Source organism: Haliaeetus albicilla, chromosome 9 (genome assembly GCF_947461875.1).
Source record: "Haliaeetus albicilla chromosome 9, bHalAlb1.1, whole genome shotgun sequence".
Taxonomy (NCBI): Eukaryota; Metazoa; Chordata; class Aves; order Accipitriformes; family Accipitridae; genus Haliaeetus; species Haliaeetus albicilla.
In genome coordinates, this window is record NC_091491.1 from 3,583,847 (window position 1) to 3,598,223 (window position 14,377).

Consider the following 14,377-nt stretch of genomic DNA (forward strand, 5'->3'; position numbering starts at 1 on the left):
GGTTTTCGGTAAAACTTTTGACAGTTTCATTAAAACATGTATTAGATTCACAGAGTTACTATGCCAAGATATTACCAAACTCCTCACAGCAACTGGTAGCAAATTAACACCTAATCCTTAGAAGGAACATACCCCAGTGAATGGGCCACTATGTTACAAATAATTTCTTTCAGCCTCCCATAATGTCAGGACCAGTTGCTTTCAGTTAACTCTTAAATACTAGTCAGACTCCCATTGTACTTCAAGATAGGTCAGTGTCTCAGGACCACTGAATCAAGCAACAGAAAGATGTCAGAAAGAGATTACATTAACAGTAACTTATTTTCACTGAAAAAAAGTAAAAATAGTTGTGTTTTTGTGGCAACTCCCTCTTTCTCCCCCCAAAAAGATTTTCTGCAGGTCTCAGTGCATTGCTAACAACTCATTTATCTGGTTACCATATCCAGTGGAGAAATTAACCAGTTATTCTAAAATACCGCTCCAGTATCCAAAACTGTAAAAAGAAAAATATGGATTAAAAATCCCATCATTCCCAACCTGAAACAAATGATCAGTTACATAGATGTTACCCTTTGCTTTAGGCAGTATTTCAGCTCCACAGACAACACAATAAAGTCCTTTCTTGCAAAGCTGGTGGTGTGTTTCCTTCTAACAAGACAATACACAAATTAATGTAAATACTAGTTTGCATATAGTCACTATGCAACTATGCAGATTGAAGCGTTTAAATATAAACAGAAATATATCAAAACTGCTTCAGAGAAATATACTACTTGAAATACTCAAAGAAATCTATATGAATCAATGTTTATCATTTACACTAGCCAATAATAAAAATATACATCATGCTAAAAATGCCTAACCTAACTTAAATAGAAATACTTTCATATAAATATGAGGTATGTTTATAGTCTATAATGCTCCAGGCTATCAAAGACTTAGTTTGGAATTTTGCAAAGGAGCCGAGGAAGATGGGTGCCCAACTCTCGTTGGGTTTCAGTGTGATTATGTTCTTACACTTCGCAAATCCTGCCCTAAAAATTACGTACTAACCAGAAATCGGAAGCACTGCTTATATTGAACAGGAATCACATCTGTAATGAGTTATGAGCTGGACTCTATAAGCAGTCCATATCTGCAGCTTCTCCCTGTGTTAATAGGACTTGAAAACACTCAGCCTTTTTGTTTCCCATGAGAAACATAGGTATCTATTGAGTGTGTAAATCGTAAAGATCTAGAGCAAACCATACAGACCATGAATAAACTATTTCATCTGTATTATTTCACTGAAAAGATTATATAATACATTGTTCTTATTTCCCTTGCACCTTAACACTTAACAGTAGCCACTTAAAATAGGTACTTTATTCTATGTGGTACCTTTCTTTCACAGGTGTCGGCACTTTGCCTAACTGTAGCTTTTCTTCGTCTGCATTGTCTCTGATCTTTCAATCCTTTAATAAATTCAAGATTTTATGATTATCAAGATTATTCAAGATATTTATGATTATTAAGAAGAGATCATACTTAGCAGTATTTCAGCTCCACAGACAAAGTATGAGAGGAATTTTCAATAATTTAGCTTTTACAGATTTGGGAAGTCCAAACAATTCTAGGAAAGTTGGTACATAGACTTCACTTCCTGCTATTTGCAGACTGGGCAGCAGGGTATTTAATACTGGGAATCACCATAAATATATTAACAATAGAAATAAAGAATATCCTTACCACTAACATATTAAATATCACAGTTAGTTAGATATAAAGACAAATTAAGATTGAATTTACATAGTTTTTACACCAAAAGAAACCTTGTACCCTGCCAAAACCCAGCAGTAATACAAAGGATTATTATCCATCAGTTGTCCCAAGCAACACAGCTATGGTCAGGATTTGAGTTTAGTGAATTGGTTGATAGAGACTTTTCAAGAATAATCTAATATCTACTAGGCCAAATGCTGATATTTCAATACATATTTTAAAAAAAAATACTTAAGGAGAAATTTTATATAAAATGTAGATGTTGTAAATTAATGCAAAATATTTGACATGAAGAAGGCCATGTCTTAAAGGATTTCTAATTAAAGTAAGATGCAACACAAGACCAGGAAAGGAACAATCTCCTCCAGATAAGGAAAGGAAGATGGATTTTCTTTTTTTTAAATGTTACAGATTTAAAGACAGACAAATCTTCTGAAAGACAAATAAGGGATAGTGGTCTATGAGATGAGCAGACAAGCCACAAAGCTTAAGTGATTGCTATCATCTATTTAGATATACATAAAAAGTGGTTTGGTACAGAACACTTGTTTTAAGAAAACTGAGCTATTAGAGACTCAGGAAGATCAAGCTGATCAACTCTTGGGAGTGGAGCTGCAAAGCCGCCTGCCACAGGCTGCCTCAGCATTTGCTGTGGGATGTGGGACAGTTCTAGTCCAGAAGCCAGTTACAAACAGAACCATGCCTACCCTACTAAATCCTGATATTCAATCAATTACTTAAATCTAAATGAAGTATTTTTGTCTTCAGACGTGTCATATATTTAAATTGCTATCAATATTACAGCTTGCTTCTGCCCTATCAACTGGTTCAAAACCATCAGCATCCAATGATTAAGCGAATACCAGGAAACCTAAACCAAGAAAACATGATCCTTACGTGGCATCTATATAACTAAAAGTTTAACCAAATGCCTTATACCAAGTACTGCAAGATAATGCTTGTTAAAGAAATTCAACAGCATTCGTGCCATTTTTGCAAACAGAGTATCTAATTTTATGAAGATGCATTTATTGTGTAAAGAAAGGATACAATTTAAACCCTATTGATATGAACACATTCACAGCTCTGTAGAGGTGGACTGAGAATGTTATTCAGGTGAACTTCTATGGAAAATGACCAGTTAACGATTTCATCTCTGCTCTCAGTCAAAATATATAAATACCTATGAACCAATCTTAAGATTGTAAAAATTCTGTGTCTTCGTATGAATATATGATGTAAATGAACAATCTTTTCTTGAAAAATCAGGCATAATATGTTTTATTACAGCAAAATCCTGGCTGTTTTGATTGCAATAAATGAAATAAATTTTTAAAATACTTCAAAAAAAGTAGACTGAGGAAGATTTTAAAGACCTTTAAGTACATATTTACATTGTTGTACACTGCATAGAAAATGTGTTTGTGGGGCATACAAATAAGTACACATTTTGATATGAATACATACAGAATCCGACCAGAAGAAATGAGATCCCCTCACAAAAGAAAATTTTAAAGAAAACTCAACTTTAATATAAAACAAATAAAGACCTCTGAAGGAGCCTCTCATCATCATCAAATATCAAAATGTTCAAATACTACTATATTACTACTACACAGCTTCTGAGATACATTTTGACAAAAGAAATTTGAGGGAAGCAAAGTACTGAAGAATACAGCTATTTCAGTATCTAGGCTCAATCTATCATATTACTTGATCTGCAAAGATGCTGTTCTACATATTTGATTTGAAAAAAAAAAAAAAGCCCTAGGAAATGCAGAAAACCATAATTTGATTATATGAGTGTTTTGCTTTCTGAGAAAAACCCAAGTGTTTGATTGTATTTAATGGCAGATTAATTAAATCTGTAATAGACAAACCTCCTCAACCTATAATTACAAGTCAAATGCTACTTGGGCTTCTATTTAGGATTTCTACACAATGCCCTTTTGCCACACAGTTAGGATGAAGAATCTTAATTACATCTATAGAAAACTGCATGTTGCATAACTTTCACAGTGAAAAACAAAAAAGTATAATGAAAAATCAAGTCTGATAGTAGTATATATTAAATGAGAACTAGAAAGCCATCCCTGCTCTATAGTGAGGCTACATTGTAAAGGCTGCTCACTATGTTTCCTATAGGAAGCTGTCACTATGTGCTAGTATTGTTAAATAGAAAAGATGACACACCTTTATTTCGTGATCTGGAAAGACTGATTTTCTGTTTTTTGGTGTCCATCTCTTGAGATGCTATCTGCTCTGCTTTTATTTCACTAGTCATCTCTGCATTATTAACTGCACTATTCTTACTCCCCTCATTTTGCATTATTCTATGTAAACTTGTGCTTCTGTCATCATCATCGTCAATCTTTTTTTTAGTCACACTTGGTGTTTCTGTGGTGTTCATTGCAAAAAGATCATCAGCGACTGTGGAGTTTCCACATTCAATCTGATTTTCATTTGTATTACAGGTTGGAACCAGTGGTCTGATTTTCTGTTCCTCTGATTCTACATCATCATAGAGTTCTGGTGTGAAGTAGATACTCTCATCCTCATCTTCAGCTTCTGCAGATACGTTTAACATTGAAAGTTCAGACTTCCCTCCTGATGAAGGAAACTCACTGCAGGGCTCAACTTGAAGCTGTAGCTTATTGAGATGCTCTTCAGCAACTGCAGCCTCAGTATTTTTAACTGAAAAATTAGTTGTTTCCAAACATGATTCTGGTACACTTGGCTTATGTTCTGAAATTAATAATGACTGGCATTGATTTACACTATCAATAAGTTCACTAGCCCTATTCACATTCTTTTGTTTGCTACTAGCTGTGGACATGCAGTTCTTGGCTACAGGCAAAGGTGTTGAAGTCAGTGGTTTAAGGCAGCAATGTTCTTTCATAATATCAGCATTAGTCCAACCATTCTTTTTTTCTCTCTCTATTTTAGTTGCTGGCATTTTGGGTGTGGAGTCCATATGTTTTCTTCTTTGTGTTATATGGTGAGAATGAGTCTCGACATCAACTTTCTGGCCACCTGTGAAAAATCACAAAACATTAATTAATTGTATATGCCTTGCCCCCACTGATTTACAGCATGTTTAGCACATCAAATTTACCACTGTTTTATTAGGTTTACAGTTATTTTATAATACTCATTAAGATCCAATACAAACAAAAGCCCAGATGTTACAACTATCTTTGGACATGAATAGTGTCAATTAAAGCAATAGATTAACTGGCATATGTAAAGTTTTGAGTAAAACATGACTGGGTTTTAAATCTGTAACTTTTTATTATTGTGCTCTTATGTTACTTACATCTTTCTTGCCTGAAATAGTCATAAGCTTTCCTAAAATTTAGGAATGGATAGAAATTTACTTGTAAAGCTGGTACCAGAAGAGATTATATGAAAGGTGTCTCACAACAATGTCTAAACAACAGATGTAGCTTGAACCAAGGCACTCATCTTGCCATAATACTAATCTTTATGTGTTTCAAATATATTTTAAATTAACTTCATAGTTTTCAATGGAAGAAGAAATTTAAGTGAAAACATTTTTGATTGTACTATAAGCTTATCAAACATTATCAGTTTTTTTAAGACAACCAGATGGAATGACAATTAATTTCAGTCTGTTGAGCACAGCTCATACACATTTATGAATAACTATCATTTTGCACCATAGCACTTCTGTAAAGTTAAAAACCATTTGTTTCTTCAAAAAAAGATGCAACTTCACATTTTAAAATGTTAATGATGTTTTTTCCACAGGAAATGAACATACTTTGTTTCATTGTTGTCATGATGTTACTTGGCTGATTTGATGCTGTAGGATTAACTGAGCTGATGGTTGTAGTAAAATTAACTTCTGGAACCAAACTTTTCTCCTCACTTTTAGCAGGAACATCTGGTGACAGATGAATAGTTGCCTCCTGTTGAGAGGCTTGTGACAGGTCTTTTGGGTTTGAAGGTACATGGATAAGTTCACTGCTGCACTCTGATGAACAATCAATGCTTTTCTGGTTTCTTACAGCAAATGCATGCAAGGATTCAAGTGCACTACCAAAATTTTCATGGTGCTGGATTTGTTGCCGAATCCATTTAGATAATCCTAAGAAAAATAAATAAATAAATAAACAAAGTGTTACTACAAAACTACATCATCTATACCAGGTATTTCATATTAGTACATAGTACCTTAATATTGCAAATACTTTTACATATGTATAAACAGATTCATAAAGATTTCAAGAAGTTCCTCATGAAAGTAAGATAATGCATGTCTTGCTTTCCAGGGCTGGGAACTTGATTTAATCAATGGTAGTATTCTGATGAGTAATACTAACAATATCATTCCTTTTAATAAAAAGACCTTTACCTTTTTTACTAATACCTTTTTTAATTGCAAACTGCTGCTTTGCAAAAACATCATTATACTTCTTTTATGCCTGGGTGTTCATTTTGCTTGTTGTCATGAATTATTAAAAAGTAACTTACATAGAGTACAGCTATTTATTATCATACTGACAAGCTCTGACAAAAATTAGAATATAAGGAAGTTTTTACAACTTTATTTCAGATTAAGTAACAGTAACTCAGATATTCAGAAGGAATCATAAATGCCCGATAGCTAAAATATAATACAATATGCTCTTATACAGCAATCATTTTAAAAATTCTCGAATACTAGACATCTTGACCATAATAGCTGTTTAGATTATGTTGGAACACACAACAGTGAAGTAAAAACTAACTTTCTTGATTTTAAAAACTGTTTTTAAGCCCATTTAAATATTCTTTTAATAACAACAAAAAAAATCCCAGAGAACTTGATTCTTCTGTTAAGTTTTACTTTTTAGAAGTACTAATCTTATCAAGTCTTGAACATATAGATTATTTGTATTACTATATGAATTACTTCTGTTTCCTTAGACAATTTAAATGTATTTTTAGTACAGACATGTCAGAAAAGCAGTTTGACTCATACTACAGCAGCTGAGCTCCACCTGCTGACTAGACTGCAACATTATCTGTTTACATCATCTTTTTGCCCATGTCTTCTAACCAGGGCATGAACAAATATATATAATGCATTCCTAAGCAATTTAATTTAATTTTATTTTTTATTTATTTATTAAGGTTGTGTGTATAACATGTTTCATTTTATCCGCATTTATTTCTAGCCAGTATAAAAATGCAAACAGAAAATAACTTCTTGCATATTGAGCATTTGGTGGTCCCAAATGGCACAACCTTTACCTGGTTGTTACCTAAAAAGCCAGAATGTTAAATTCAGACTGCCAACCCTAATCATTAAAGCTCCCTATAGGCAGAAAGTATACATCCACTAGAGACTTATCCAAAGTCCAAATAAAAATCTAGTAACTATTTTTTAATACATACATATACATACACATATATACACATGCACACATAAGTATATACATACTTTATATATACTTAATATGTAAAGATTGAGAGTCCTTAAGTTTTTGTAGGTCCCATTTTAAGAAGGGATTCTCAAATTTTGCACACTGAAATTTCTATATCATTACCTGTATATCCAAAAGGGGAAAGAAATTGAATACACTGAGCATTGGTATCAACATGTTTCAGTGTATTTAATGAACTAGCAATACACCAGGCTACAGTTTTAGACTTTTCAGTTTCAGCTGCACAATTTGAGTTCAATGGATACATTTCATTATGACTTTTCCTACTTACCTGTATTTGTATAACCATACTTCTGTAATCTTGATTTTTCACTATTTGTTAATAATAGGAACTTTCCCAGAAAGATTTTTACAACTTACCAGTTATGTACTTATTAGGGTTATTCCGGAAGCGGTCATCAACTAAAATAAGAGCACCCCAATCATTCCTATGTCTTATACACCTATAAGTGAGCAACAAAAAAGAGTGTATATATAATTAGAGTCCATATAGTAAAAAACCTGTGGGGATCTGACAACAGGGATTGCAGTGAGTCAGCTAGAATATGCAAAAATATACAGGAAGTGCTTTCGTACTGTTTTGCACCAAAAGTTTTTATGGATGTCATGGAAGCTTAATTTTTCTTCAGTTCTTGAATTTACTATATGAAAACAGGTAAATTAAAAAATCCTACACAAATATTCAGCAGCTAATCAAACTACATGTCATTTGCTTTCCACTCTTAACTGAGTAGTGTAAATACTGAGAGGAGAACATGTAAAAGTGTAGAAGAAAAGAAAATAGACTGATGCAACTGCAAGCAGTTTTTTAAATAACTATGCACTTTTTTGTTTCTAAACCACATTATTCCTAACTCTCTTTAATGAAATGAATAATGTTACAGATCAAAGCCGTGAGCCATACCATTGAGTTCATAATTCAGTTGTTAGAGGCCTACAGAAATAATCCAATAGTCACTTTACATGTGTTGATATTATTTCTAACATTATTTGGATTTCTGTACTGCCTGCCAGAAAAAAATTATTAAAGAACAGTGATAACACAAATGAAACAGTTTAGGGTTATTATCCCCATTGTATAAGAAGAGGACAATTTTTGAAGATGATGTTTACAAAATGTACATAAAACCACAAGTGTATCAGACTTGGGGCTTAAAATGGGAGTGAGAAGGCTGGCTCTTCAAAGAAATATTATTTATTTATATTTGAAGTTTCTCCATGATAAGAAAAGCTACCAAAACATCTTTAAGAAATAGATTTCTTCCAACCTCTCATTTTTTCATTGCTTTAATAAAAGTTCTTTCAACTCACAGTTTAAATGAATTATGCCCACTGGAGACATATCCCACACTTTTAGAAAAAGTAGCACTGCAAGGAATTCATAGCATGATTGTCACCTGGCCATACACACCATCTGTTATATTCCCAAAGGCTGCTATTTCATTTCATGAACTTGTGTTACTTCATATAATGCAAGAGCATTAAATTAAGAGAAAAGTGCCAGATTGAAGACTATCATGCTTCTGCTCACTTCTGTCCCTGCAGGCATCTTTGCAATAAGAAGCCTGCCTATCTACTATATAACTTAGTATCAACTTAGTAGACTGTTCTGGTTTTATAAAAATAGTCATCATACGCTGTCATCATTCCCCAGATCCCAGTTTAGTAAGAGCTTAGACTGATGGCATTATACACAATTTATAGAATGGAAGTCTATTTTCTCCATTTAAGTTTAGACTAGCATAATTCAATTCAAATGATAAACTATACAATAAGCAATTTTCACTAAAACTAAACTTAAGTTAAAACTTATTTCACAGTGACAAAATTTCAAATTAATTTCTTACTAGTGGCATTCCACAAATTAGAGTTTTCTAAACAAATTTTAACTAATGCTTTTACTCTCCAAAGAGGAATCTAAGAAATCAGACCTGTAACAAGAATTTACAATGAGATTTTACTAATGTAGACTATTTTCTCTCAATTTTCTTTCTAAACCTTCATTATGACATCACATTTGTATTAGGTCTAATTCAAATAACAAGATTCTTCCAGCTGATGTTTCTCCTCTTATCTATAAATCTGTGTCTATACCTCTATATATCTATGACAGATGTATGGCATCTATGACATAGATGACAGATAGCTATATCTATCTATGTATATGATAAATTTTGTTGGAGAAGGATGAATTAATTCTATCCTGTTAATAAAATTTTGGGGGAATTTTTTCATTTGAGAAAGTAAGCTATACTACTTCTTCTAAACCTGCAAAGAGATCAGTGAGCATGATAATTGAATTGACCTTTTGCAAAGGTCTGAGAAAAACCCCTACTATTTCTCCCTTTCAACAATACTTGTAGGCTAAACGTCAAACAACTGCTCCAAGTCCACCAAGAGTGTGAATAATTAGTACATTTGAAAAGGCCTAAGAATTTTCATTTCGTTTATAAGCTCAAGAACTATTTATCTCTGCAAATGTTTTCCTTTCTGTATTTCTGGACTGCAAGAAATAAAACCTGCAACCAAACTAAAGTGGATTCTGAATGTAAAACAAAAACTCTGAATTATCACAACACTCAAATGCACAACAGACTGAAAAGCAGACAGCTGCCAGTACAGAACAGCTGAAGACCTGATTTATCCCCTTTGTATTAACAGTGAGGAATTAATCCTTACAGATGTCGCAAAAAAAAGTTCCACAAATATTTTTTTTTTTTTTTAAATTTTTATTTAAATTATGTTCAGCTTACCTTCCAAGGGCTTGGTTCAGAGCCCTATAAGCTTGAATTTCATACCACTGACTCCCTGGTAAAAGGCCTCTTGTACTTTTGTGCTCATCATTGTACTTCCTCTTTAATTCAACCTAAGAAAGAAATCATAAAATATTGTTTTTAATAATGATGTTGAAAAGGAAATATTCTCAAAAGGGAAAACAAGCAAACATTGATTAAATAAGTGAATATGTAAAGTGTGTTTCAGTGTTCCAACTTTGTATTTTACATACTAACCAATATGGCTTTTACCCTTCTAAAGTTATTCTTAACATGTGATCTATTCCAATAATTTATATGTAATAACACAACAACCACACACTTATCCAAATCTCTCTGTTAGCAAAAGAAGGATAAGCTGTTCACACAGGCAAAACACCCAGATGTAAGTAAATGGACTAACTAGACCACAGTTTTATTTGCTCATCTGGAAGTAAATGATACAATGGAGATCTTTATCCTTTCCTTTCTCACAAACACTGACTCCTAATCTATTGCTGGGACCAGACCACGCTTTTCCCAAGTGAGGGTTAAGCAAATATAACCCCTTCTACTACAGAAGCTAAGAAAGTACTTTAAAGACAGAGTGGCCTTGCCAAAGTACCAGAAGTCAGCAATACCAACTCTAATTCCGAGCTTGGCACCACCTTCTGCGGTTTGGAAACAAACGTTTCACTGGCTAAATGTGAGGAAAAGGCGGCAGCTAAAGTTTGCAGGCCCATGGGCTAGCATAAGGCAGAAAAGAGCATGCCCCTCTTTTTTTTAAAATGCTCTCTCTTAGCTGCTGCAAGAGCAGATCTGGTATCAACTGCAAAAGAAAGCCCCTGCCCTCCCCTTTCTAATCATATGGATAACTACACATACAATGCCTGATCTGAATTTGAACAAGAATTTGTATTTGGACATTGTACACAGTTACAACATATATCAAAAGAATTTATTATTGGGGGGTGGACGGTGGACTGAATTTTATTTTTTTTAAATAAACCTAAAACTACACCAAAAAGGGTCTTTCCATTGCTCTTTTGTAAAGTATTAACCTTTCTAAACTGACAAGTGAAAGGACACGCTTCAGGAGAGAAAACAGCAGACTTCTAACCTGTTCTGACAGGTAACTTTCAAGTTGCATTTGGATAAGAAATTTTATTTTAAGTACTTATGCCCTTTAAATTGCCTGTCAAATTTACAAATTCAATCTTTACAGCCAGAAAGTAAATTCAGTTTGATTTCACAGATTTAATATTTGTTCCAGTCACTCAGAATTTATTGACTGGCATGTGAGGTTTCCTTTGTAATTTTCAAAACAGAAGATGATTTCTTCTGAACATTTTATGTACATTAAAACCATTCCTTAAAAAGGAACTTAGGCATATCTGTGCATTCCTACAAAGGGAAATACTACGTGGAGAAACAAAAGGATACTCCTCACCATTTGAAATGAGTTACGGTGTCAGAAAATTTCACTGAAGTCTTTAAAACATAACTAATGACAATATGCTCCTGTACGTACATTGCATTTGTCTTCTAGTCCTGGTAAGTTTTCTAACAATTTCCTCTTTTGAAGTATTTATTATCACTAAGATTTTGGCCAATTGCAATAAATGTAGCTTTACCACAATTTCTTACTTTGCTAGCAGACTGTTCAAAACAGTATTAGAATAAGTAGTTATGTGTCTGATGCTAAAAACTACAACATTTTTAATTATGTGATAAAAACTACAACATTTTTAATTATGTGCATAAAGCCACTGAAGTAACAGGAGAACGCAACCATTCAGATCATCTGCATTGTATTGCATTACCCTGTGAATAAAAGACATTACTTTTACATTCTTCTAACATGTTAGCATTATGCAAATGTATACTGCTTGTACTGCACATCAATAATGACATTTCATTTCTGAAATGATATAAAAATCCACATTCTCTTGGTCTAAATGTGTAATGTATTTTTAAAACCTATCTTTTCTATCTTAATTAAAAAAGGGTTAACAGAAAATAAACATTCTGTTTTCTCACTTAAATGATCATGTCTCAGCAGGAGATGACAACTTACATTGCTGAGAGTTCAGTTTTCATTATAAGTCTACTAAAGGTAAAAGGCCAGGGCATGTCATTTTAATGCAATCAGAATCTATTTCATTGTATAACTCTTACATTATCAAGCATCAAATCAACGCCCGATTCAAAATGACATGTTACATATGTGAAAAAGCCAGTCTCTCCTGCTAGCAAATATCCTAAATGTGCAGTAAACCACAGGCTAGAAGGGATTAGTTAAAATGTCAAAAGACAGCCTTTTACTTTTACCTGTTCATCCTTAAAAATATACTCTTAGCTATCAGGCATGCTTTACAGACAAATAGCTTCAGCAAGCAGCAGCAGAAGGCCTGTGGCAAGCTCTGCCATCTTGTAGCTGTCAGACAGATTAGTCTTTGATCTATCTGGGAGGTCACGGTCACATTCACATTAACTGAAGTCTAACAACATTATACCTGCTAACCTCTCCTTCTTTTAATGCTTAATTAGTTCGACATGTTTCACTATGGAATATCAACTGAGAAATACCAACAAAAAATAAATGCCATGAACAAATATTTTTTTATATGACTTGGAAAAATATTTTGAGGCAGTTTCTGTATGATTCAGAAGAACTTCCAAGCGTATTCTTCAATCAAAATTAGCAACACAAGTTTTCCTTCGATGACAATAACATTAAACAACATTCATTATATTAAGATTTTAAGTGTTTGACAAACCACAAAAAAAGTTACTTGTGGTAACATTGCTTCACATGAAGAAACTCAGACTTATTTAGGATTCAAGTGATATATAAGTACATAATGTGAATTTATACTGTGACGACCATGGACTGTATCAGTTAGCTTATGGCACGAAGCTCAGAAGACTAGCTCAAAAACTAGACCTTGTTTTTGAACCTCCAAATAACCTGCAAATTCAGATACAGAAGCCTGCAGCATGCCTTTTTAGCAACATGCCAGGCTGAACCAGACTTATTAAAAATTAACAAAAACATGGCTATATTTAATAGCAAGGTATACAAATATCAATCTATTATGAACTATTGGTTTCTACAGAAAAATAAATGACTAGACAATAAAATTAAAGCACCATTTTCTCCTTTAAATCGAGTTCTTTCCACTCCATAAATATAAAGCTTCTCCTTCTTGTGCAGTCATAATTACAACTGGGATAAGGAAATGTGAAACAATTTCAGTACAATTTAGTTATCTTCAGCTACAGGTTTGCACAGCATCCTACGTGCTAATTTACCTGTTAAGAAGTTTTAAAGAGAAAGCATTTAACCTACAAAGAACAAAAACTACTGTGCTACACAATTAATTACATTTTTAAAAGTTTACTTCAGTAAAAATGAGCAGATGGTCCAGCAGACACTCATCCAGAATCATTTTCTCTCAGCCAAAGAACAGAACCTTAGACCTAAAGAGCTAATAGCAAAGCCTAGCAGGACTGGAGAATGTGCATTTGGGGCAGTTACTATTCATAATCAGAATACTGTAAACGTATTTATCAGCACTAGTATCACAATATGAAGGTCGAATGGGCTAAGCCACAGTATAAAATTTTTTTGTTTGTGCGATTTAAATCAGCAAAATAAACTGTGTTTGGTTTTACTTCATCTGGCAAAGGTACAAGATTTTTTTTTTAGATGCATTACTTTATTTAACCAAATGCAGTGCTATACTTTGCTTTCTAAAAACAAACAAAAAAATCCTAAGATGTTACTAATGGTTAACAAGCCAGGCCTGTTCTTTGACAAGGCATCACTTCACAAACATCTTCAACTGTCTCCTATTTTCTCTGGTAGATTAAAAATGACCTCCAGTTTGTAACCTGTGGGATTACAAACCAGATTACCCAGAATTCTAAAGACAAGACAGAAATTCATGAATACAATGGCGCTATTGTGAGTGGTTAAACAGAGCACTCATCTAAACCTGCATTTCTCTTTACATCAGCACTCAGCAGTGTTGTGACAGCCCAGGTTAAAGAAAGAGACAACTGCTGAAAGGAAAAAGGCAAATAAGTTTGGAATTGTGTCACTACATGCACACGTGTGTAGGTGGGTACGTGTACACACACACGCGCATGTGTAAACCCATGCCCTTCACTCCCCAGCACTCTCCTCCAACTATCCTCCATGGAAATAAAAGTCAGAAAATGGATATAAATGCTTTCTGGCATTCCACTGACTTGTTTCTCTGGTTTTATGAGAGGAAAAATGGTAATGAAAATAAAGACCATTGCTCATATCATCCAAAAAACTTTAAAAGACACATTTCATGTTTAACATCTACTAATTCCCCACCTCCTAAAAACAAACAAGCAAAAAATACCAGGTGGTCA

General features: G+C 33.5%; 1 protein-coding gene across 3 annotated transcripts in view; it reads right to left on the reverse strand.

Annotated features, from left to right (window-relative positions):
* Positions 1-3,511: 3,511 nt before the first annotated feature.
* Positions 3,512-14,377, reverse strand: part of BRIP1 (BRCA1 interacting DNA helicase 1) — a 63,531-nt gene continuing 52,665 nt past the window's right edge. For all 3 annotated transcript variants that reach the window (XM_069790984.1, XM_069790985.1, XM_069790986.1), the window contains 4 exons: positions 9,968-10,080; positions 7,575-7,657; positions 5,546-5,872; positions 3,512-4,794 (listed from right to left, as the gene is read on the reverse strand). In XM_069790984.1, coding sequence (XP_069647085.1) covers positions 3,917-4,794; positions 5,546-5,872; positions 7,575-7,657; positions 9,968-10,080 — 1,401 coding nt within the window. In that variant the 3' untranslated portion in view covers positions 3,512-3,916. The remainder of the gene's footprint in view (positions 4,795-5,545; positions 5,873-7,574; positions 7,658-9,967; positions 10,081-14,377) is intronic.